The following is a 26,004-nucleotide window of genomic DNA, read 5'->3' as shown; positions in this document are numbered from 1 at the left end:
GTTTTTAATGCAAAAAAATAAATATACAATTATGTTTTTAGGATTCATACAGCTCTCACCAATCTAGAGATAACTGCCAGCAACCTGCAAACATTCTCTTCTTTCATAATAATTAATATATTTACTTTTTTTTAAATATTGTTACTGTCTATCCATTTCTATCCCCAAGCCATCTCTTTCATCTCCTTGTAGTTTACAATCTTCACCTCATCTATTAACTTTGTCCTTCTTCTTTCTCCTTCTAATTTTTTGACCTTTCTAATTCAATTGTCATGATTCAACTTCCGCTAACCGGTTTCCTTTTTTTACTATACTTCTTGCATAAGGAGGACAAAGTGCCATTATCAGCGCCTGGACACAATATTTATATTTTAAATAAATAAATATTAAAAATTAACATTGGTATAAACAGCTGAAACATACTATAGAAAATTCAAATAATTGAATGTAAACAAATGGCCCTAAAAAATCGTAAAACATAAGTTATCATTTCATTATTCACTAGTATATTTCACATGTTAGCCCCTAATTTAAACTTGCAATGCAATGCTACATAACAGACACAATCCACACAGATGTGGTGTACAGTTAGTTTGCAATCGCAGCAAGCACAAACGGGTGCAGCACCTGTTGCCTAGTGTGCCCTATTCAAAAACTGCAAATAATAACCTCCTTTCAACGATTATTCCTGGATTAGGAGGTCCACAGTGATACCCACTATGCCAATAATGACATTTCGTTGTGCAACCAGGATAAAAAAGAAGAGTACAATGGAAGTAAAAGAAAGGACAGCAATAGCAAAGAGAGCTGTTGCTTCCTTTGAAGACGAGGAAATTATTATGCAGTAAAAGTCTGGGCTTAAACTTAAGGAAGAGGTTAGCCAAATGCTGTGTAAGGAGTATCTTATTGTATGGAAGTGAACCATTGACAGTGAGGAAGAGGAAGAGGGGATGGCATTGAGGCTTTTGAGATGTGGTTATGAGGAAGGAAATAAAAATTTAAGGGATGGATAAAGTAAGGAATGAGGAAGTAATGAACAGGATTAATGAAGAAAAATATACTTATCTGGGAAGTTTCTTAACTGGATGAAATTTACGTCAAAATTGGATTTAACTCTAGTTTCTTTCATTCTTCTACTTCAATGATATTCATCACAAAAAGTCATCATTAAAAATTTAACTACAAAAATTTTGTCAGCTGACATTAACCTCGGTGACATTTTTGACAAAAATGAACTCTTCTTAAGTCATAAACTATTCCAGTTAGTCATAAAATACTAATTGACTGTTTTTATTTAATACTGTTAAAAAGGCTAACATATAATTAAATAAACTTTTTTTTTATTATTTAAAAATTCAGGATCCTACAGTTGCTACTTTGGATTTAAACAAAGCATTTAAAAATATTTTTCCTAAAAGATTAAGACATTCTTTTTACAAATATCTTATTAATTTTAAATCTACTATTTCAAATATTACAGTTAATGGCAAAAATTTAATTATGTAGCGTAAATTATTTATTAAGTAGCATCTTCCTGTCTACAAATAGATAATTGTTGCCTTTATAATCTAATTAATATTAACTATTCTTCATTCGTGTCTCCTAAAATCTTTATGATGACACACAAGAAGTAATCAGTAATCTGATATGTTGTTCATAAGTGAAATACATGTAAGAAGAGAAAGAAGTAGACTGCCTGATGATCGGGAAGAGAAACATTATTACATTAGGACCACAAATATATTTCAGGATCTGCACTATTGGCATTATAATTTCATTCTTATAAATTAGTAAGGGTGATTTTTACCAACTCCAGAAGTACGATGATGTGTCTGATAGTTTACTGTACTTGATACATGATTGTTTTTATTATAGTATCTCTGGATCAGTTGGCCTTATTTTCAAACAATTTAGAACATAGTCAACAAATAATGAAAAAATATTATTTATTTAAAACTAAAATATTTATCACTTTTACAGGACTTTTAAGAAACAATGTGCTCAGTAGTTATGCTACAACAAACAAAATTTTACACAAATATGCATCTAACAACAGAAGATGTAGAAGAAAACAGAAGTTGGACATATTCTAAAAATTTCAGTTTACCTTCTAATTGAGCTAACTAATAATAGTGTTTTGGTTTTCAGTTTTATAAGTGTACAACTAAGAAAATAAGTTACTCTATTAATGTAGTCTATGTAATGTCTAAACAATCTCTTCTACTCTGAAAAATAAATTTAAAATCCTAGAACTTAATTCTGGAAATTAAGTTTAAACAGTTCATAAAAATTTATTTTAAAGGTGTAGAAAAAGAACAATGAACCTCACTGTACAACAATTTTGATAGTTGTTGATAAAAATAAATTAACATTAAAACTGTTTGAACATAAAAGATTTTAGTTAATATTTCAACATATTGATTAGTGTTATTTTTAGTGTAGATTATCTTTTTATCATAAAATAATCAAATGTTAAAAGTATTAGCAATAATTGCTAGCAAATTGTACAACCCAGTGTGTCTATATAATGTATTCTACAGTGAACTTATATAACAATAACCAAATATTCTAGCATGCAGGTAAAAAAAAGTTACTAAAGCTAAATCCTTAAGATATTTGTATTTAAGTAATTTTCAATCATTTATAGTGTACGATGTATTCATTACTTTATTTAAAAATCATAATTATGTAAACATAATCAAGCAATGTGTACATATTAGTAAATAAATATGAGATATAGAGAAATTACATAATGTTTCAAAATCTATCAGCATATACAAGTATATTAAAACAAACACAACATGCACATTCAAAAACCATATTTAATTCATGTACTTTTAATATTAAACAACTAAATAAAAAAGTGTTAGTTTAAATTAATTATAGTGATAGACACAAATTATTAATTGTTCAAAAAAAAATACTGATAAATTTAATCAAATTAGATAATTGATTTTTACCAAGTAATGAGGCAATGTAGAAAATTAATTATCTTTCAACATTTTATCAACAGTTCAGTCAGCTTAATGTCCAATGAATTTTTACCCTATTCAAATATTTAAAAAAATAATCAACAGAATCTGTAATTATACTTTAAAAGTACAGTATATAGATAATATAGCATAAATAACAGCATCAGATTTATCAGCTATATATATGAAAGACCTCTTGACAAAATTCTAGCATATAAGCAAACAACAGATAAATTTATTTTACCCACGTACCAAAGATTATCATTAAAAAACACACGAACACAAGAGATGATGTTATAAAAAAATAATGTAATCAATATTAAAATGAAAAATGTTGATAATCATAAATGTAAGACAGTAACATAAATATAATTTAAGATATCTACCAATTAAAAGTGTACCAATATATATTTTTAAAATGATAGTGTTTATTTTAAATTTTATTAGTCGTAATTAATATGGATGTATAATATTTTAAGTATTTATCAAAATATTAGTCTTTAATATGTTTAAGTTGGCTTAAATAGTTAACAAAACTTGAGTGCATCTAGTCTGCAAGGCTATCAGGCAGCAATGATTGGTCATTTAGCATTTGCCTGATTTGTCTATGCATTGTGTGTGATGTCAATTTAACATAAATTATTGTACATAAATATATTCTGTAGCATTAATTTAATAAAAAAATTATTATTTGAATAAGAAAAATTGTAAAATTATTTAACAGCTAATTTGAATCGGTAATTAAATCAATATTTTCTCAGCATAATAAAAAAAGTATTATTTTTTTAATAAAATTATTTTCTACCTCTCACTATTACATTAGGGGTGAATGATAAGAAGAGGCTTGCACAAACTAGAGTCAATTAAATTCTTGGTACAGAATCACGTTTAAATGGTAAAGAAATAATATTAATAAACAAAATATTCCAGTAAAGATGATGCTAAATTTTTTACTACAATAACTTTCTGTTATTTTATCTGTGACCTGTAATTGAATACTGAATTAATAACAATACATTATTCAGTAATGAAGTATTCCTATCTTCTGATTGATTTTTTTAAATCATAAGTTTTACATGAGACCATTTTAAATCATAAGTTTTACATGAGACCATCAAGTTTTGTTTATAATCAACACAGAATAATTTCTTTAGAAATATTATCTATAAGCAGCCCAGAATTTCTACTTAGTGTTTTGATTAAAAATACTGGATTAGAGAAATCAGACAGAACAACTACATTACAGTATAACATTTACAAAATCTATGAAGTATCTTTACACACTCAATAAATATAATTTCAAAGTTGCTTCATGTATTTTTATTTAAAAGTAATAATTTACGACAATTACTTAATCTTTCAATTAAATTAAAAATTTTTTATAATTATTTTAATGTTCAGCATAAGTTTAAATACAAATCAGCTTTAAAATAAATAATTAACAAGGCATCTCTTGGAAAAATACAATTGAATTTATTTATATGAGTGAATAATATCAACTTTTAATTGTCCCCCTTTTATTTATTTCAAGAAACAATATTTATATCCATTTTATAAGAACAAACAGCAGTTTTTTCTTCTTTAATACAGCAGTTCATTTAGTAAAAATAACATCTTATTAGTGTTCAATCTACTTTTGTTTAACATTGCTATTTTTTCAATCTTTACAGTACTTTTAAAAAAAACATATGCTACCCTAGCAGGTGAATAACAATTCATGAAAAAAAAACTCAATAAGCAAATCAATGGCTGTAATAATTTATATATTAGTATACAGTTACAAATAAATAAATATAGAAAATAGATAGGTATTATGTTGTTAGTTTCATTTAAAAATTTCTTCTGTAGTGTGAGAAATGAAGAAGTTTAGTAACGCTTATTCTAAATATCTTAAAAGTGCCACAAAAAAATATATATATAACAAATACATTAACAATATTTTACAATATATATTATATTGTTAAATATTTAAGAATTCAGAAAGAATACAGTTTTAATGAAACACTATATTACGAGAAGGGTCGTACAGTAATTTACTCAGTTGCACATGTTAGTGAACCAATCACTTTTTGTAATTTTTATCTTCTCTTCAATTATTATAAGCATCCAGCAATTTCATTTTTATTTTCACTTGATGTTGTTTGGTAGATCTTCACGATAACATTTCCAAGAAGCTATTACAAAACTCTTTTATTACTTTCCTTGCTTCATCAATAGTAAGAGGATCATGTAAAGGGTAAAGAGATAAATGCCAGTTGTTAAATCACAATTATAGAACATGATATTTTCATCATCATACACTGACAATCTGACTTCAATTTAAAACAGTTTATTGAAAATTATTCTAATAAACAAAATTATCATTAATGGTAAATCCTCTTGAAAAAGGTTTTGGTTTCAGAGGGTATTATACCATCGGCAATTCACTCCTGAGTGTCCAAGAAATATGGTAAAAGTTGTATGAATTTTTACAACCAGTTTGAACAGTTCAAAAGAATAAGTTACCATTTGAAGGATAACAAACTGCGATTTCAACTTTATTTTGCATTAATAAACTTATTCAAAGATACGGTAGAAAGAACTGCTGTAATATAACTATTTCTATTGTTCATTCAATTATTCGTAGCTAATGTAAGCCACCATCATAAAACATGTGCAGGATGAGTTTTAAGACAGCTTATAACAATCACACAGAAGTAAGATTTTTTGTGTGTCAGGAGATCAAAGAACACAATTTAATTAAAGCAATTTTACAGAGTAAGGACTTATGAATGAGACCTGAATTCATCATTATGAATCAGAATCCAAGAGGCAAAGCATGAAATAGAAGCATCCCATACCGCCATTGAGGAAAAAATTAAAAAACCAATCATCAGCTAAATGGTGCTAACACATTTTTGGATGCAAAACTGGTAAAGAAGCTAAAGTAATAACATTATAGTGTACTAAGAAAAGCTGAATTTTATCTTTCATCAAACACAAAATTTAATTACAATGCTTAAATTGAGTATCCTTTAATATATTCATCAATAAATGATTACCAATAACTAACATAAAATTGGCTTATACCATTATTATGAAAAATCATAATTGATATAAATCATTTTGCAATGAATTCTAATAATAACTGCAAATAATTCTAAAATATAATTTACATGTTTATGAGGGAACGTTTTTTGATAATAATATGATATTTTAATTTTTTTGTAAAGGGATAACCATAAAAACAAATTACTAGCAATACAATCAAAAGCGCAAATACATAAGCAAGATTAATTAATTCAAGCCCTTATACCTGGAAACTCTTTGAAAAATGTGATGCCTAATCCTCATATTCTGATATATGCTTAGGGTTAGGAACCCTCTTTTTTTTCTGTTTAGCCTCTTGAACCACTGTAAAGTATTTCTTCAGAGAATGAATCAGATATGTATGAATGTAAATGAAGTGTACTCTTGTACAGTCTCAGATCGACCATTCCTGAGATATGTGGTTAATTGAAACCCAACAACCAAAGATCACCGGTATCCATGATCTAGTATTCAGATCCGTATAAAAGTAATTGCCTTTATTAGGATTTGAACCTTAGAATCCTCGAGTTCTAAGTCAGCTGATTTGCAATGACAAGTTAACCACTAGACCAGCCTGGTGGGCTAAGGGTTAGAAACCCTAATCATATGCAATCTCATATAACTCAAACTCCCATATACGAATTACAAATTATATAAATTGCGAATTTTTCCCATTTAGCAAAATTGTTTGTAGAACGGTGAAAACAGGGCATAACATTACAAACTGTCTGTAGTTAGCCAAGTTGAATTTCTATATAATGAAGTTTTTGTTGAAAATACTGTATGTATATTGTGTAATAAATGAAAATGAAAAAAAAAAAAAATGGATAAAAATAACAAATAAGTACTGTATTGTGTTTATGAAGGTCTACATTATTTTTTGTCAATTAGTGTACTGTATGAACGACTGGAAGTTGACGGCGTCATATGTCAGCAACTAAAATTATTTCCCATCTCTTTCTTATCTTTGTCTTATGCTAATGAAAAAAGTAAGCCTAATATGTAAGTGAATTGTTATTCATTCCTATCTTCATACTGTACGATACAGATCTAGTGGTTTTGTTTTGTTCCAGTAGTGTTTTTGGGTGATTTTGTTTTTCTTACTATATGTACAGCAAGCAGTGCATTGCATTTTTGTTGTTTTGAGTACTGTATTTCTCCGTGTTATTTTTTCAAAGTACAGTACTGTACTGTGTATTGGTTTAACTTGTATTTCTGTGTACTGGTGTATACAGTGTATTGGTGTTATTGTGTATGTGATTTGTTAAAAATCTCCAAAAGAAAGTGTTTGAGTATCAAAGAAAAAATGCAAATAATCGATGAAGTTAAAAAAGGAGGTAAGAAAACAGACATAGCAATTCTTTTTGGTATATCAACAGATTCTCTTTCCAAAATATTAAAAAATAAAGATTGTATTAAAACAAGCAGAAAATTTAGACAATAATAAAAAGATATTTAAGTTTTGTATTTATGATGATATTGATGAGGCTGTATCAAGTGGTTAATTGTAATTCGTTAAAAAAATGTAACAGTATCGGGAACCATTATTAAAGAAAAGGCTTTAGAATTCGCCAAAACACTAAAATGTCCTGATTTTCAAGCTAGTACCGGTTGGCTTGACCAATTTAAATTACGGCATGCTCTTATACAAAAGGTTTTATACGGCGAGAATGCTGATGTAAAAGAAGAATGTACAACATGGAAGGAAAACATCTTGCCTAACCTACTGCATGAATACAATGAAAGTTTTTATGCAGATGAGACCGGGTTACATTTTAAATGCCTTCCAAACAAAACGTCAACTTTTAAGAATGAAAAATATTTTGGTGGAAAGTACAGCAAAGAGAGGTTTACTAAAATGATAGCTCCCAACATGACTGGTACTGAGAAGCTCAATCTTCTAGTAATTGGAGTCTTAGTGACCTCCTTGTTTTAAAGGCATCAAATCATTAGAGACAGATTACAATTACAAAAGAAAAACTTGAATGACAACTGAAATTTAAACAAAACTTGAAGATGAGATGTCACAACAAAAATGTAAAATTCTTTTACTTATAATTCCCTAGCCCATCCCCACCATGTAAATGAAAACATGAAATCTGTAATTGTTGCTTACTTTCCACCAGGTAAGAGTTCAAAACTGCAACTAACAGACCAGGGTATAATTAAAATTTAAATGTTCACTACAGAAAACAAATTCTAATGAAGGTTTTAAAGCTATCAATGAAAATGTTTAGGTTAAAAATTAAATAACTTATGATGTAACCCCCAACACAATTTTAAATAAAAAATCAGGTTAAGTAAGAATGAGACAGTAACAGCCACCAATAACAATAATTTAAGATGTAAATTAATTTGAAATTCCAGAACTTCTTACCGATAAATAAATAAAAATTGCAAAGCAGCACAGAATTAGAACTACAGTTAGATGAATACCTAATGATCGATGATGGAATAGTGGTAGGAAAGTGTCCTAACGATGAGGAAGTTACACTGGTCTCTATACAACTGATGGGTGTCTATACCCATATATTGGAATTGGTAAAAACTAGTGCACCAAATGAGTGGCTAGAACTAAATAAAATGAAACGGCACATATGCAGAGGTAAATGTAAGAGTAGGGATAAAACCACATTTTAAAACGATGCATTAGAAGTGTTCTAATTTTGTATTTTGAACACTAATCTCCTAAATAACTATTTATCTGCTCTCTATATAAATTTTCTACAACTTCAGTAAATTTCTGCTTGTGTTGCGAAAATGACCATTCTTTTGGTTATCTTTTTTTTCCTGTTTAACCTGCGGTAATTACCATTCAGATAAAACTTCAGAGGATGAATGAGAATGATATGTATGAGTGTAAATGAAGTGTAGTCTTGTACAGTCTCAGTTCGACCATTTCTGAGATGTGTGGTTAATTGAAACCCAACTATCAAAGAACACTAGTATCCACAATCTAGTATTCAAATCCGTGTAAAAATAACTGACTTTACTATGACTTGAACGCTGGAACTCTTGACTTCCAAATCAGCTGATTTGGGAAGACACGTTCATCAGTAGACCAAACTGGTGGGTTTTTTTTTGTTATCTGACTTGAGTAAAATATACATCTCTACAATCACAATTACAGTCACACAGGGGTACAATGTTTTTATTTAGTTCCCAGTCACTCATTCTGCGATGCTGGAGTATGCTTCAATATTGGACACTTAATCGTATTTTACGCCATAAGGATCCTTTTACCCAGTTAATATAGAGATTAGTGGGAAATAATCAGAGACGTATTTGCAATAAATTAGTGGACCCATAAATTGAAGATGACATAGATGAAATGGATGGTGTAAAGACCATTAAGAATACAAATTATGAGTTATTGCGATCATTCAATATGATAATAAGTGGCCTTTCATTCATTTGAAAATGTACCAGATATTATGTTTAATTGCTTGAATAATTTAAAATCCTTTTTTGAAAATAAAATTATATTCAGAAACAAAACAACAGTTTAAACAAAAATTACAGACTTCTTTTTAGCAAGTTGTTTTACCAGCTTTTAAGCATTGTTATTATTTTAATATATTTATTAATATTCTACTTTTTTTATTTTATTCTCAATTGAAAGAACCTATTGGATTAAAATAATATTGTACATTTTTTTATTAAATAAAAGAAAGGCAATTACAGTAGTACAGTATTTTAACATAAACTTAGTTTTTATATACAGTACATGTTTTTTGAAAATTTCTTTATGTAAATAAAATTACAGTAATACAATATTACTACTGTAATAGTCTATTTTACAAATTTTCCATTTAACGATCTTTTTCGCTGGTCCGTGGTACTTATGTAGAAGTTAGACTCTATATCACATCTACCACTCTGTTTTTGAGCAAGTTGATCTCTGTTTTTTAGCAAGATATTGTACTGTGACCATACCCTTGATTTTTGAAACATTGTCGTGAGTTGGGAATGAAAGGTCGTACTCGAACTGAAAGATAACAAATTTTTATTTTTTTCGGTAGTACTGGAAGGTTGGACGTCAGTATAAGAGAAGGAGTTGGTTCTTCCATTCCGTTTTGCCTTCTCATTTATGCTTCACTTCTACAATGTCTTGAGCACGAAGCTCATCAGCTATTTCAGTCACCTCTATATCCATAAGATCTCAACATAAAATTACCCCACAACTTGTATTTAGGGTTTTGTAGCAATCTGCACTTATTTTTATATTGCCCATATTACGGAGACTTAAGAAAGATCGACTCTGTTCATCACTGAATTTCAATCAGAATCGATCCGTCACGTAATTTTCTGATGATTTTCGGAGAACCATTTGCACCTGTCATAGTTTTGTTTATTAAGAAAGATGAAACCTTTTGGAGAAAGCCACCTTCCTGACTATTTCGGAGAACAATGAATCTAATATTTTTAGAATTCAAGTCTAATGATTTGCGTTTCCCTTCAGTAGGACTTTTATCCTCCTCAGACAAAGCTGACCAAGGTCTCTTCACAAGACTAGGTTTGGTGGTTTTTCAGATGAACCACCAACCATTATAGTATTTATTATTCGAACTGAAATTTTGGTCCCACGAGTACCGGTGAAAAAACGGACCACTCCAGCAGAGCGCATGCGTACTGGAGCTAGAGCTAAATACAACTGGGTTCGCATTGTGCCTTGAAGACATCGTTAGAGATTCGCTACATAGAGTCATTCACCCATCGGCACGATTTGTTCCCACCTTGGGTTACGGTTGCGTTTCATAAGATGTTGCAACACCATCGAGTGTAAATGTAAGAAATATCAGTGTAGGATGTCGTTATGTAGTTGTGTAAATGTGTATGTTGTAATTTATGTAGTGTTCTTGGTGTAGTATATGTGTATGGTGTAAAGTGTTCTGCAGCTCAGTGTATAGTGGGAAGAAAAGCTGCAGAGGCTAAGCCTGTGGGAACGCCAACCCCCAAAGTCTTAAAGAATAAGACTGCCCGTCGGAGGTATCCACTCTGATAATGAGGCCTGAAGAGCCAAAGCATCTTAGGCATCTGATATGGAGGATGCCTGTGAACTAAGTTGATTCAATGACTTCTTTTCCCATTTAGTGCTTAATGAGCCATTATGTGCTTCCAATAATAAGGCAAGCTGTATACCTTATGTAGAAAAGTATACCTTACACAATTAAAATAGAAATGGATTAAGGGTATGTTTAGACGACTACAAATTCAAGACAATGAAAGATGAGAATAATATATTAACTAGAAATCAGATATGCAAACACAAGAAACAACAATGAATAAAATGAAGTAATTATAGAACCATAAAAAGGGATAAAATTCATCAAGCTTTATTACTTTTAATTAAAAATTATTTTTATCAGACAGACTTAAAACAAGTCAACAGCCATTAAAAGGTTATATACCTAACTCATCAGAATAGAATAAAAATTAAGTAGAGCTTTATTGCACTGGTGAATGGTAGACATTCATCATGTCAGTTCCCAGCTTTTCTTGGGTTTTAACAAACTTGATATCTATAATCCTAGTAAATACCCCTTAAAATTAAATATGACTTATGTTGGGGTTTATAGTAATTAATAAATATTACCATCATTTGATAATTTAAAATATTTTAATAATAACTTTAAAAAATACTATAAACAATTAGCAAAAAAAACTCATACAATTCATATTTACTATGTTGTTGAAGTTTCAGAAGTGTTCGCAGAAGATGATTGAGGTTCATTTTCTTTCTCTTTTGATTCTGAAATATTTGAATCACCCTCTTTCAAGTTAAGATATTGATCCAAACCAGATACCAGAGCAGTCTGATGATGATTCAGTCCAGAGACAATACTCTGCGCAGCAGAATTTAAAACTGAAACCAACTGTGCTCTAGCATGTGATATATCTTCCAGCCTTGCATATTCTTTAATTTGATTTACATTGGCATAATATCCGTCAACAATAGCAGCTATAAAATAAGTAATTTTATTATATGATTAAATAAAATAACAAAAAAATACAATAAAGTATACAGATTCACACATATAACCACAAATATTAAATTTATCCATTTAATGTTAAATTATCCATTAATGGATTTGAATGGCAGAAAGGCTCCTGGGATAGACAGGATACCTGCAGAATTACTGTGCAGTAATGGTGAGGAATTAATAGATAAGATTATACAAACTGGTATGTAATATTTATGAAAAAGGGAAAGTTCAGTCAGACTTCAAAAAGAGAGTTAATGTCATGATACCAAAGAAAGCAGGAGCAAAAAATGTGAAGAATACAGAACAATTAGCTTAATTACTCATGCATCAAAAATCGTTAACTAGAATTTTATACAGAATAATTGAGAGGCGACAGGAAAAAATGTTAGGAGGAGACAATTTGGTTTCAGGAAAAGTATAGGAATAAGGGAAGCAATTTTAGCACTCAGATTAATAGTAGAAGGAAGATTAAAGAAAAACAAACCAACATACATGACGTTTATAGACTTAGAAAAGGCATTTGATAACATACACTGGAATAATGTGTTCGGCATTTTAAAAATGTAGAGTTCAAGCATAGAGATAGAAAAATTGCTAACATTTACAGGAACCAAACAGCGACAGCAATAATCGAAAAGCATAAAAAAGGTGCAGTAATAAAAAAGGGAGTCTGACAAGGAAGTATTCCATTACTGTTACTTTTTAATCTTTAGTTAGCACTAGCAGTTAACGATCTTAAAGAAAAATTTAGATCCGAAGTAACAATGCAAGGTGAAAAGATAAAGATGCTACTACCCCTTTCTGATGATATAGTAATTATAGCAAAGAGTAAAAAAGATGTAGAATAAACAATGAATGGTATGGATGAAGTTATTCACAAGAAGGCCACATGAAAATAAAAGAGAACAAAACAGAAGTAATGAAATGTAGTAGAAATAAAGTAAATGAACCACTGAATACAAAAATTAGACGAGAAAAGACTACAGAGGTAGAAGAATTCTGTTAACTGGAAAGTAGAATTACTAAAGATGAACAAAACAGGAGCAATATAAAATGCCAAATAGAAAAGCGAAATGAGCTTCAGTCAGAAATATAATTTGCTTACATCAAAAATTAATTTAAACATCAGGAAAGCATTTTTGAAAGTATATGTTTGGAGTGCAGCTTTATGTAAAAGTGAAACTTGGATGATCGAAGTACCTGAGAAGAAAAAATTAGAAGCTTTTGAAATGTGGTGCTGTAGGAGAATGTTAAAAATCAGGTGAATGGATAAAGTGACAAATGAAGAGATGTTGCGACAAATTGATGAAGAAAAAAGCATTTGGAAAGTTATAGCTAAAAGAAGGGACATACTTATAGGCCACATCTTAAGGCATCCTGGGTTAGTCACTTTGATATTGGAGGGACAGGTAAATGGGAAAAATTGTGCAAGCAGGCAATGTTCGGAATATGTAAAACAAATTGTTAGGGATGTAGGATGTAGGGGGTACACCAAAATGAAATGGCTGGCACTAGACAGGGAATCGTGGAGAGCTATATCAAACCAGTCAAATATTTGAAGACAAAAAATAACCACAAATGGATGGATGTATGTATTAGACTCATCTTAAAAATAGGTATCTCAAAGCATTGTCCAATAGGAAAGCAATTTCACTGCTAAATAGTAAATCAACACAAATTTTAAAAACATAATTTTCCTGAAGATTATGGAGACTTGTTTTATACTCCACCAATAACATATCAATGATGGAACATTATTTCTTGAATAATTGTATTACATTATAATTTGTTAATTTTATTAACATTTTTTCTAGTTGAATTTTAAATTAAAATTAAACAAATAATATTATTTTACATAAAATAAAGTAATGTAATAAACAAAGGCATTCTAATTTATATATAATAAATGAAATATTGCTTTTAACATATTATTAATTGATACACACATTTTACTTAGTCAAGCAGGGGATGAACACAAAGTATCCTGCAAACCATCCTGAATCTTCATGTCCAACTTTCTGTAAAACTAATTACATAAGTAAGAATTTCATAGCTGAACATGTACAGGCGTCCCACAAGAAATGGAGAAACTTTCAGGACATGTTTCTACTGGTGAATATAATGAAAAAAGTACATATAACCATAGGTCTGGAAATGCTTTGTTTTCGAGTAATGGCCAGTGAAAGATTTTACTTGGATTTCAGCTCTTCTAATAATAAGTCCATTTATGGATTAACACAAACAAGAGAGTGAATTTACAAACACTTAATTCAATATTTTGACTTTATTACTGCTAGTATTACATCCACAACTAATTTTCTACCTAACATTGCTATTTTTAAATCTAATAGCTATGATATTCTATTAATTTAAATACTTTGACATCATTATTATAAGTACTACACCCACAACTGATTTTTCCATCTAACATATTACATGAAAATCAACTGTTTTTGTTTTTATCTTCCTAAACTAAATATAAGTGTAGGTTAGATTTACAATTTCTAAATAATAAAATAATATAGTAAGAAAGATGTATTTACATACATTTTCCTTAATGGAAAAATAGAGGAAATTTTTTTTAGCATATACATTACATATAATAGCAATACACTTTACATCGGTCACTATTGTGTTAATCAACACTAACATTGTAATTTAAAACCTTGTGGTTGCCCTGAAAAGAGCCGTTTTTTTTGTTAGATCTGAGAAGAGTCGTTTAGTCCAGAAACTGGTCTCTGGCGAAGTCGACTTGGCTGTAATCAGGGAGCTGCAGCTCGTCCTTTGAAATCAGACCGGACTTCCCCTCAGCAGCAGTTGGGTCCCCCCCCCCCGAGCTCCGCAGTGTCAGATCAGCATCGGTCATCTTTCGACGGTTGTGCAAGTGCATATGTATATTGTACTCCTGCTGACATCTGAGCTGCTACCATTGCCATCCACCAATACTAAGTTAGGCATATATTTGGTAACAACATAGAACCAACTACAAAAAAGGATGCTGTTAATAAGTGTGAATTTATTCTATGCCTTGGCAAGACTGAACATTTTGTATAACCATTCAGCTGCTATTAATTGCTCAAGATTGAATGTCTCAAGCAATTAATATGTCATTTGTAAGCATCTAGTGTAATGTGTAAGCATTACAAATAAATAATTTGTACTCTACAGTTTAAGTTATCTTTTTTTTTCAAAAACAAAACATTTAACACAGTTATTAACAATGAGAGTTGGGAGAAATTATGAAGCTATAGCAGTAAAAACCCTAAAACTGAGTATTCTATAACCTTTTTATCAAATTCATTGTCCATACCTTATAGTATTAATAATTAATTAACTAACTTGAGCAAGCAAAGCTAGAATTCAAAATAAAACAAAGTAGCTATTGTTAGTTACTACATGTAAATGATCAAAAGGATTGGAGCTCATTTAGGTTGAATGATGAGGCTAACACTCAAGAGTTGAAAGTAAACATACATTATTAACAGAATTACTTACCTAATAAAATAAGTTGAGGAGTCTTTTTAAGATTAGTCAAAAGAGCTTTAACATTTGGCTCCTTGCAAAATATTGCACACTGATGAACTGTAAATAGATCCAAAACAGGTTCAAATTTGGTACCTTTTAATGCTAATTTGGTTGTATGTTTACCATCGTATTTAATAACCATTTTATTTCTTTTGAACCTAATAATCATCTGGAAGAAATTAAATAATATATTAAATTATACAAATTTAAAAAAAGAAAGAATAAGTACATTACACTAAAAATTACATTTGAATTATTAGAATAATTAATCTTAACTCATTGAAATAAAATTGGTCAAGCAGTGATCCATATACCCATTTCCTTAACTGCTGGTCAGTCAGCCTATGTATCAATCACCTTGTTTGCCAGGTTACATGAAATTTCAAAGCTATTAACGATAATGCTGATAACAGAAATCCTAAAAAAATTTAAATAAAAAATTACCTTTTAGAAATACATTAAATATTGATGTTTAAAATCTACAACATATTCAGTAATCAATCGATAAAGTTTCTTAATTAAAAAAAATCTCTCGTACTTTTCAATTCTTTACATCAATGATCACAAAAAGTAGTAATTTTTCAATTAGAATTCATCACGATTAACACTTTTTCAGTTTGACTATACATTTGGATGCTTTCATTTAGACAGAAAGTGAATAAACATAAAGAAAAGCTATACACAAGTCACATACAGCTAGTATGAAAAAAAACTCTGTGAGAATTTAAAAATCACTTCCACTCTAAACCAAATCCCTAACATTTTCAGCATCAGTGACACATATTTTCCACTCGTTTATTGATGCCTTAAATTCTGCTATGTAATATTCTTTGGACTGTTCTCTCAACCACATTTATGTTGAATCATCATCTGCAAAATGTCTTCTATGCAGTGAATGAGGGGATCAAATAGATGAAAGGTGGGGCTGTAAAGCAGATGGTAAAGTTACCATATAATTCATCAATTCTCTACAGAGTTAATCTAAGTGTATAAGGTCTACTGTTCATAATGGAGCAATACTTCACTACTCAGTAGGAACGGTTAGATTTTTTCTTCTAGTTGCCATCCAAAGCTTCAACAGAACATCAAGTGATTTAATTGATGATCAGAATCACATTACTTAATTCCTTCTGTTAATGGACTAACAACATTACTTTATAATTCTAAAATGCCCTAAATCAATATACTCTTGCACGCTAGAGGGATTGTCATGAATTTTTGCTCAAAGATAACAAGGTGTCTGCTTCGTATTAATACTTTAATTTCGGTTGTAGTGATATACCCCGCCAGTAACAATCCAGTAAAAAGTTATAACTCATTCATTCTGCGACCAAAGTCAGATGTCTAGATGTCCACTATGAACACTTTTTAGAAACTTCACATAATCAATTATTACGCTGTAAGATAAATCTTGACAACATCCCAATGAAATTGCTATGCTGTCTATTACTACTCATGTGACAGCTCAAATCAATCCATCTAAGGCACTGTTAATTTTGTTGTAATTGTAGTACGTCAACCAGTTTTCACCAAAACATTTAAAATTCTTAAAAGAACTTATCAACCCAGCTGTGCACTGCTTTACATAAGAAACAGTTCTTTCCATTAACAGAAAAATATTTCCTTATTCTTTGCACGACATCCTTTTATCCACAAAAAAATACATAACAGCACACTGCTCTTTTAATGTAAACTTCTTGAGCACATTCCACTTTAAATGTTCACCTTTTCACTTGGTGAAGACACAGGTTTTAGTTTAGACATTTCAAACTGAGGAACAAGCAAAATAATCTAAAAACTACTGCTTAAAACAAAATATATTCTTTCAACAAAACACTTGAACTAGTGCAACAGCAATTGTGTGGTTACAACTGAACCACAAAATAACATTAGTACCAATACTGAACTGAAACAAAGACTGCAGTATTTTAAGAGATTTCATAGAGTAATTTATAACTGAATTAAAAACATTTGATTAAGATAATAATGAAAATTACTCTGTTTTACAAATCATGTAAGTAAAATTATTACAGAGCCTACATTACAAAAAGGATGAAATTATTAAACTCATAGATATGAGTTTAAAATATCAGCCTAACCACAGTAAGAGTTCAGCCTTAACCACAAGCAACAAAGGACAAACAAGATATTATACTGAATGAAGGATATTCAAATAAAATAGTAAGTTGCATCCTAGAAGCAAATTTTTTTTTTAATAATGATGAATTGATCACATAGGCTTGAAGCTTGTGTGTGGTGAATATGAAAAGGGAAAATTTTACATTATGCTACAAATGTAATGCCCGATTGAGATCCAAATTGAGAACATTGCAAATGAAAGGCTGAAAAACCAAAACTCCATAAGATTCATACGTGATTCATAAGTGATAAGATTCATACTTCCTTTCCTACTTTTATGCTGTAAAAATAAAACAAAACTATAACTGTCTAGTTCTTCTTACTCATTATAAATTACTTCAATTTGTCTATATTCAGTTAATAGCTAATATTTATATGAATATTGTAACAATTCATCTAATTCTCTACCAACCATCAGTGACTCAACATGTTCTACAATATCAATGTATAACTCATTGACAAACAACAACGTCATATGTATAAAATAGAAATTTAAAGATTATAATAAAATATTGTGAAATATAAACTAAATAAGGAATGTTATTTATTTTATTGAATCAGCAAATAATTAATCCAAACCGAGCTTATAAACCAAGGTGGGCATTGTTAAAACATGGAGGTTGAAATATAATTATTTTGACAAAATCACAATTTATAAATGTATTACAATTCTACATCTTATATTTAAATTCTATTAAAATAAACCACCTAGAACAGAATATTCAGATAAGACATATCTTACCTTGATGTTTCCATGAAAGAACTTTCATAGGATCCTGCATCCTCAGTCATGACTGAAATAATTTTGTTATTGCATAATAAAAATAGAAAATAAAAATACTAAAACAATGAAAATTCTGTATTAATTTATAAGAGTACTGCAGTCTGTTGCAGCTTTTATAAGACAGTCTCCCTCAAAAACTGTCTAATGGTTTATCAAATTGAAATTTTGTTTGTATTTATATATGTAATATATTTAATTTTTGTGTAATCTAATGAGAAGGACTGCTTTATGAAAACTAACAGATTTCAGAAGGAATAAATAAATATAAATTTTCATTACATTAGTATTTTTATTTTGAAATTTTTATTATGTAATAACAGAACTATTTCATTTCAATCAAAACTGAGGATGGGGATCCCAGAAAAAGTACTTTTATGGAAAAATTAAGGTTAGATATGTCTTATCTCATATTCGGTACTAGGTGGTTTATTTTAATAGAATTTAAATATGATTTAACAGTACAGAGGAATAATATGAATTTTAAAAATGCTAATTTCAGTAAAATAATTTTATATTACTTCATTTTATATACATATAAAATGAAGTATTTTGCCTGACTGATTCATCAAAACACAGCTCAAAACTGTTTAACCTGTGGTGAATTCATCACCAGTGAATTTATAGGTTACATTGACTGTATAAAAGGATTCTGGAAAACTGTCTTTAAGGGTATGAAAAGGGAGGGTAAATTTTTCTATAAAAATTCTAAATCTTAAGTAAGATTGGTATTTAAACTCTTCTTTAAAAACAAATTCACAGGATTTCACCATTTTTTTTAAAATCCAATTGGGTGGCAAGTAGGTAAGGGAACAAATCAAATTATTTTTTGAACATTTTAAATCAATCATACAATACTGTCATATAACATTTCAATACTGTCATTCATGTAATGAATGACAGTATTCAAGGAGATGACTCCAGTTCACTTTCTCCATTATCAAGCAAATTCTATCCAAAATATTGCATAGAATTTGATCCTCAACTTATTTTTAATAAGCAAGTTAAGGTTGCTTAACCAAGGCAATGCTTGCCTAACCATCTACAAAGTATATTAGCAAATACATGAACAAGGGGAGCGACCAAGCAAGTTTTTCCCTTGAAAATGAGAAGGACCAGTAAAAGTGTTTGGTACATTAGCAGTTCTGAGGCAATATGGAGAATTTTGGGATCCGCATTTTCCAGGTTGAAAATGGCCAATGGGTTTACATTAACTTTAATAACTGGCAGATAAAAGAGTACAACCCACTTAAAAATCATACTTTACAAAGATTTTTCTTATCCTTCAGGATAAGAAAATAAAATGTGTGGAATAATAACGTGTTCAAAAGAAGGAAACAAGGAAATAATGTGGAAGGTTGGCCTGTTATAAGAAAGCACCATGCGTGTACACTACTTTTTGTTTATTGTATTAATATGCTTGAAAATGCACCCAAAATGTTTTTTTTTTAGTTTTTCCATTTGTGACTCCTAAATAGCATGTTTTTACAATTTTACTCTCTAGACTACTTTTTTACTTACATTATTATAAATATCAGAATTAAATACGCTATTTATCATATTGTTTAACCTTTTTTGGTTATTTTTAAAATATAAGTAATTCTGTAGTTAAAAGTTTTACGCAGATTTTATAAGAAAGCTAGTTATTGCAATGGGTACAATCACTCAATTTCCAGAAAATGTTGACATATATTTGCGTTTCATATCCCCCAGACTCCAAAATCACAATATCAGCTCAAAAGTTTATATATATATATATATAATTTTTTTTTTTTTCTAAAATCGGTCTTTTCGAGAATTATATTCCTCTGCACTACACAAATTATATTAATCCGATCAACCCAAGTTCAGAATTAATAAAATAAAATAAAATAGGATGACTAACCACAGGATGAATATACCTTATTCCATCATCCAAGCAATAGTGCTTTTACAAGTACCTTGCATCATCAGTTGCTCTACAATTTTTGAAATCTTTCATTGTAAATTACACATTAAAATTAAAATTGAGATTGTTAAAATATCCTTTTCCAATTAAATCAAAACAGAAATAAAACTAATTTTTTTTTATATTCAAAATTTTAAATTGTAAATTAAAATTAAAAATTGCACATATATAAAATATGAAGTCATTAATAAAAAAAAAATTAATTAAGTCAAAATTAAAATTAATAATAAAAATAAAATAGAAATCTATATAGACAAAGTTATGTGACTGTCAAAAAAAAAAGTCAACTAAAAAATTTTTGTTCTATTTATATTTGATTTAATTGGAAAAAGATATTTTAACAATTTTAAATTTCAATTTTAATCTTAATGTGTAACTTACAATGAGATTTGAAAAATTAGAGAGCATCTAATGATGCGAGGTACTCGCAAAAGCATTCTTGCTTGGATTATGGAATAAGGTAAGTGTCATCCTATTTTATTTTATTAATTCTGTACTTGGGTTGATCAGATTAATATAATAACATATATATATATATATATACATGTAAAAATATATATTAATAAATGTTTCACATCATTATTTTTAAAAGAAAAAAGAAGGAAGTAAAAAAATCTTAAAAATAAACAATAACATTAAATATTGACACAATGTTATATAATTAAAAATAATTACTTCTGATTACATTTGAACAAATAAATTAATAACCTAATTTTAGTTAATACATACGTACATTAAACTGATCTTCTGCAATCATGGGATTCTTTTGACAAATAGCTATTAAACGAGAATCATTATATAGTTGTAGGAGTTCTTTCGCTAATAAATTCTCATAAGGATTATCCTGAAAATAATTTTTTTATACATTTAATATATACATTTAGAAAAATATAATTGTAAAAAATTTGTATTTCAATACACCATTATAATAAAACTGCATTTACTATTAACTGTAACTATATAAAATACCATAAATTATTTTTAAAAACCGAGATAATATGTTAACAAAGAAATGTAACACTTTATAGAACTGTGATAGGCAGCATTAAAAAAACACAGTCCACTTTTAGTTTTTCTATACTTAAACTGTGTATAAAGATAAAATCCCTTGTTTATGTATTATGCTAACAGAATTTGCAATAAGGATTAATATTCACATCTTTGGTGCAGAAACCCAAAATAGCTAAATGCTGTCATAAAACAAATTTTTTAACGCACAAATTTTTATCTCTTTATCAATTAATTACTTTTCCCCAAATTTCACTCTCAATCAAGAGATGGGTTTGAAGGTGATTTTTTTTACTCTGGCATCTGTAGTATTTTTTATTATTAAGAAATGTGGAGAAAGTTATTCATATATCCCTTTTAAATAATTCCAAAGTGATATAATTTTAGATGTGAAATCACTGAAAGTTTTTTCCTGAAGATTGACTGTAATAAGATCAGTTTTTCAAAGCCTACAGCACCATATCTTTTTGTCATTCAGTAATGTCACAGAAACTGAAAAAGGAGATTGCTGTTAGTTAAGCAGAATTAACTTGTTTTTGTTTTTAGGAAAGAGCCAAAATATGTTAAATTTCTGCCATAATTTTGATATCTAACTGTAGCATCAACTATTTATAAAATATTATCATTATTGTCTGCATTGACATCCCAAGTTTTTGCTTTTTAGCTTCACACTGTCAGATGTATGGTGCTGAAATTGTGTCTACATTTGTACAAACCAACCTAAAATAAATGAATCCCCAAGGAGACTTATACAATCACTTTTCAGTATTTTTCATTACAAGATTTGTTTAAAGAAATTTCACACATAGGATAGTTGTTTACCGAAAACTGAGAAATTGGGGATACATCCTCCAATTAACAATCCATTAAAAAATGTATACATAAAAAAGAATTAAAAAGTTACAGAAGTTAAAATTACCTCTTTAACCATAAACATTAACATAATCTATATTAAAAAAAAAACTTTCAACAACACAAGTTTAATTTCCACATCATATTGACTACAATGATTTTTAAGCCACACACACGCAAACAAATATAACTTAGTTTAATGTAATAATTTTGTTTAAAAATGGTAAATTTGTTTTTTTCCACAAATTACTTACTACCAAACCAGAGAACAATCAAAAGTACTCTATCCAAATTTTTTTAATCAACTTAACTCTTTTAAATGAAATACACAAAAACTCAAAAATATTATTATCTTGAACAACATTGTAATTTGTTAAATTCAACAAAATAAGATGGTTCAGAATTAAGTGATGCAGATGAATTTCATTCAAGCTACAACTCTATAAACACTCACTGTTAAGATATTCTTAACATACTTTAAAAAAAAATCTGACAAAGTATTGCATGACTTTCCAGGCTATCAAGCCATGATTACCAAAATAAGAATTAAGCATCAAAATTCCCAAATTTTGAATAAAGTATTTTTTTGGTTTTAGGAGCTTCTTTACTCTGATGGGAAAATTTAGGAAATATTTATTTAAAATAGTGATCCCTAACAACAAAAAATTACTTTAAAAGCGAATTGTTTAAAAATATTGAAAAAATAAGTATAGCTTTTATGAAAATAATGGAAAAAATTGCTTCTCATTTTGGATCTGAATATAATACAGGTGCAAAGCTCTTTTATTTTAATAATCTTTTAAATGATGAAGAAAAAAATAATGAATTTTTTTTAATAATAAAAGTTAAATGAGCTAAAAGCAAAAAACAATTATATATTTTTTTAGGGGTGGGGAATAAATTTTAAGAAATATCTCTCTAAAAATATTCGATCAGTTAAGCTTAACAAATTTGCTTAACTAAAGCTTTTTCTAAATCTAACAACCCCTTCAATAATGACTAAAATAAAAATAGAAAATTTCAAAAAACTATTCTACATTTTAGGTCCGAAAAACTTAATAATATATAATTTAAAATATTTAATAATATATAATTTTAAAAATATTGCAATATTATGAATCCCCAAGGATTTGTATAATGTATAATAATAATATAATTTGTATAACAACATTATAATAAAGTATTATAACAAGTATACAATGTATAATAACAAGTATAATAACATTATAATTTGTATAATGTATAATGTATAATATTATGAATCCCCAAGGACATTTCTTGATATTGTATATATATGAAGTATAAACTATCTAAAACTTTTTTTTTTTGAAGATATTTAAGCTGAAGGGAGATACACCAAAAGAATAATAAATATATATTCAATTTTAAGAGGGGGGTTGATGTTTTCAGAGTAATTATTTATACAGCAAGTATCGTTTATAGGGACATCGGATATAATGAAATATCAGATAAAGTGGCCAAAAATTTGTCTCTTGGTTGGTTTGGTATGCTGTAATACCAGTTAAGTATTGTTTATAGTAACATCAGATGAAAGAAAGGGTATAATTTTTAAAGGGTTAACTATACTCTTGTATATAAAGAACAGAAAAAATTGAGGCTGCGAAACTGTTGCTTGTTTGAGAAATTACCCTATGAAAATTAAATTTTATTCATTTGCATTCAATAACTTTGGGCTACAAAGCATACATGAACAAAATTGTATTAGGTAGGTAAATAGGGCTTTGATTTGTAGGCCAGATTTACTGAACACTAGGATAAAAAAGCCTAGGGTAATCCAGTATTGAGTAATTTAAAAAAAACCATCTATGAATGGGGAAAACAGCCATTTTGAACTGGATGCAAGAGAAATTAGTTTTGATCTTTCAAAATATAAAGGGAATCCACCTACAAAATATGATTTTTTTCTGAGATGGTGTGGCAACCAGTGTTATACTACTTGGAATGGACTGACCCTATAGACATAATGTAGAATTTATTAAAATCTAGAATTTCATCTTTATTTTGATTTTTAAAAACAAAAATTTAAAACTGAACTTAGCTATTTTTATAATGTACCTACATTACACTACTCATAATAATGTTATTAGGGAAAAAAACAGATACAATGTTTTGTAGATTATAAAATTTATTTCATGCTATAAAAGGTACTTGCTTAAGAATGAATGTAAAAGACTATAAACAAAATTCATAATGTCAACATATAACTAAACACTACAATTATAGTTTTTTTCTTTTTAATTACCTATGTTTCAAAATTCTCCATGTACACATTATTTCCAAAGAATCATTAATTTACTCACTTTCCAAATGTCAATAAAAGTGAATTGTGACAGAGTAATGTTATACTCCTTACCATTAATACTGGCAGGTTGTGTGCACAGCATACAATCCCTGCTGTAGGATCATGATTTATACAACATATGCTCTCTCTCACACAAAGGCTGTTTAAAAGAGTAATGTTTTGCTCACTGTGTAATTTCTGTACAGCTCATAGCATACACATACACTGCACAGAGAAAGCACGACACTGTTTTCGCAGTAACTTGTACATGGTCACATGGAGTAGGAAAGTTGGATCATAGTAGTGGAGACAAGGCAAATAGATACTAGTAATAGGCAATGGGGAAAACTGCCAATATAAATGGTAATGAGTACAGTGTACATGTAAAACAATGAAAATATAATTACAATACTTAATACCTATAAATTAATGCTATGAAGTTATTCACCAATACATTTCCTCACAAGATCAGCAAATATAATCATGTGTAACAAAACACAGCCAAATATAAGAAAAGGAAAAATAAAAAAAAATATATTATGAAACTGTTCAGGATAAATATTTCAGCTAGTTACAATACTGAACAAAAGTTACATATGTGCTAAAGAGAGAATACCATATATGAAAAATTGTTCCTTAATGTTTGTTACTGATAAATTAAGTAAAATTCAAGAACTAAAAACTTACTATTCTAAAATTCCTGATCTCTTCTTCTTCCTTTAATTTACATTTTGCTGACAATGGTAATAACTTTTCAATAGGTTCAGGAAATATCGGCTTTGCTAGCATCTCCAGTCTTGCCCGAATATAATGTGGTGGTCTAGGTTTCTGAATATTTACTCTTCGATTGTATCTTACAGATTGTAATAATGGTTGCCAAGTTTTACCATAAAGCACTAAAAGAAATCATAATAAGACATTAAAAACAAATTTGATTATGAGCTTCACACATTAGTAAAAAATCTATCACCAACGTATACAAATTTAAGAAATCAAAAAATTACTCCGCTTATAAACTTTATTTCAACTATAATGAATTTATAAATCATTTTACAGATTATTTTTATAATTACCAGTAATTGTGTAAAATAGTATTGATTACCTCTTAATGTGATCTTAAAAAGAAAACCAATGGCAATTAGACTATTAATTGTACTAAATATTAGTTGTAGTGCATACAAATCACCAACAACGCAAAGTTAAATAAAAAGCATAAAAAAACTATAAGCAAAGTTCAGTAAACAAAAAACTTAACCCTTACCTCCTTTACCAATACTCCCCATTATTAAATCTAGTTCACAAAAATAAATTTGCAAAGTATGCAACTGAAAATATTTCAATATGCCATAGCAAAAATTATATCTACAAACAACTGATTAACATTTAAGTAAGGTTATAATGCGAAACTTTAATCAGAGTAG

At 28.6% G+C, this 26,004-nt stretch overlaps 2 protein-coding genes across 5 annotated transcripts in view; one reads left to right on the top strand and one right to left on the bottom strand.

Annotated features, from left to right (window-relative positions):
• Window positions 1-3,677, top strand: part of LOC142319151 (uncharacterized) — a 41,744-nt gene extending 38,067 nt beyond the window's left edge. For both annotated transcript variants that reach the window (XM_075356117.1, XM_075356118.1), the window contains exon 6: window positions 1,981-3,677. The gene's annotated coding sequence lies outside the window, so the exon portion shown is untranslated. The remainder of the gene's footprint in view (window positions 1-1,980) is intronic.
• mRpL10 (mitochondrial ribosomal protein L10) lies at window positions 95-25,999 on the bottom strand. Of its 3 annotated transcripts, none has more exons than XM_075356120.1 (6): window positions 25,845-25,999; window positions 25,271-25,479; window positions 21,155-21,265; window positions 15,524-15,722; window positions 11,714-12,003; window positions 95-351 (listed from the first exon to the last, which is right to left on the bottom strand). In XM_075356120.1, the coding sequence occupies exons 1-5, from the start codon at window positions 25,864-25,866 to the stop codon at window positions 11,726-11,728; spliced, it is 819 nt and encodes a 272-aa protein (XP_075212235.1). In that variant the 5' UTR covers window positions 25,867-25,999; the 3' UTR covers window positions 95-351; window positions 11,714-11,725. The 3 variants fall into 3 exon arrangements, with proteins under 3 accessions (XP_075212235.1, XP_075212236.1, XP_075212234.1); XM_075356121.1 differs by having other exon boundaries at window positions 336-351; window positions 11,727-12,003; XM_075356119.1 differs by lacking the exon at window positions 95-351 and having other exon boundaries at window positions 11,643-12,003.
• Window positions 26,000-26,004: the final 5 nt, after the last annotated feature.

This window comes from Lycorma delicatula, chromosome 2, assembly GCF_047948215.1.
Source record: "Lycorma delicatula isolate Av1 chromosome 2, ASM4794821v1, whole genome shotgun sequence".
NCBI classification, from domain to species: domain Eukaryota; kingdom Metazoa; phylum Arthropoda; class Insecta; order Hemiptera; family Fulgoridae; genus Lycorma; species Lycorma delicatula.
This window is presented reverse-complemented; position numbering and strand designations above follow the sequence as displayed.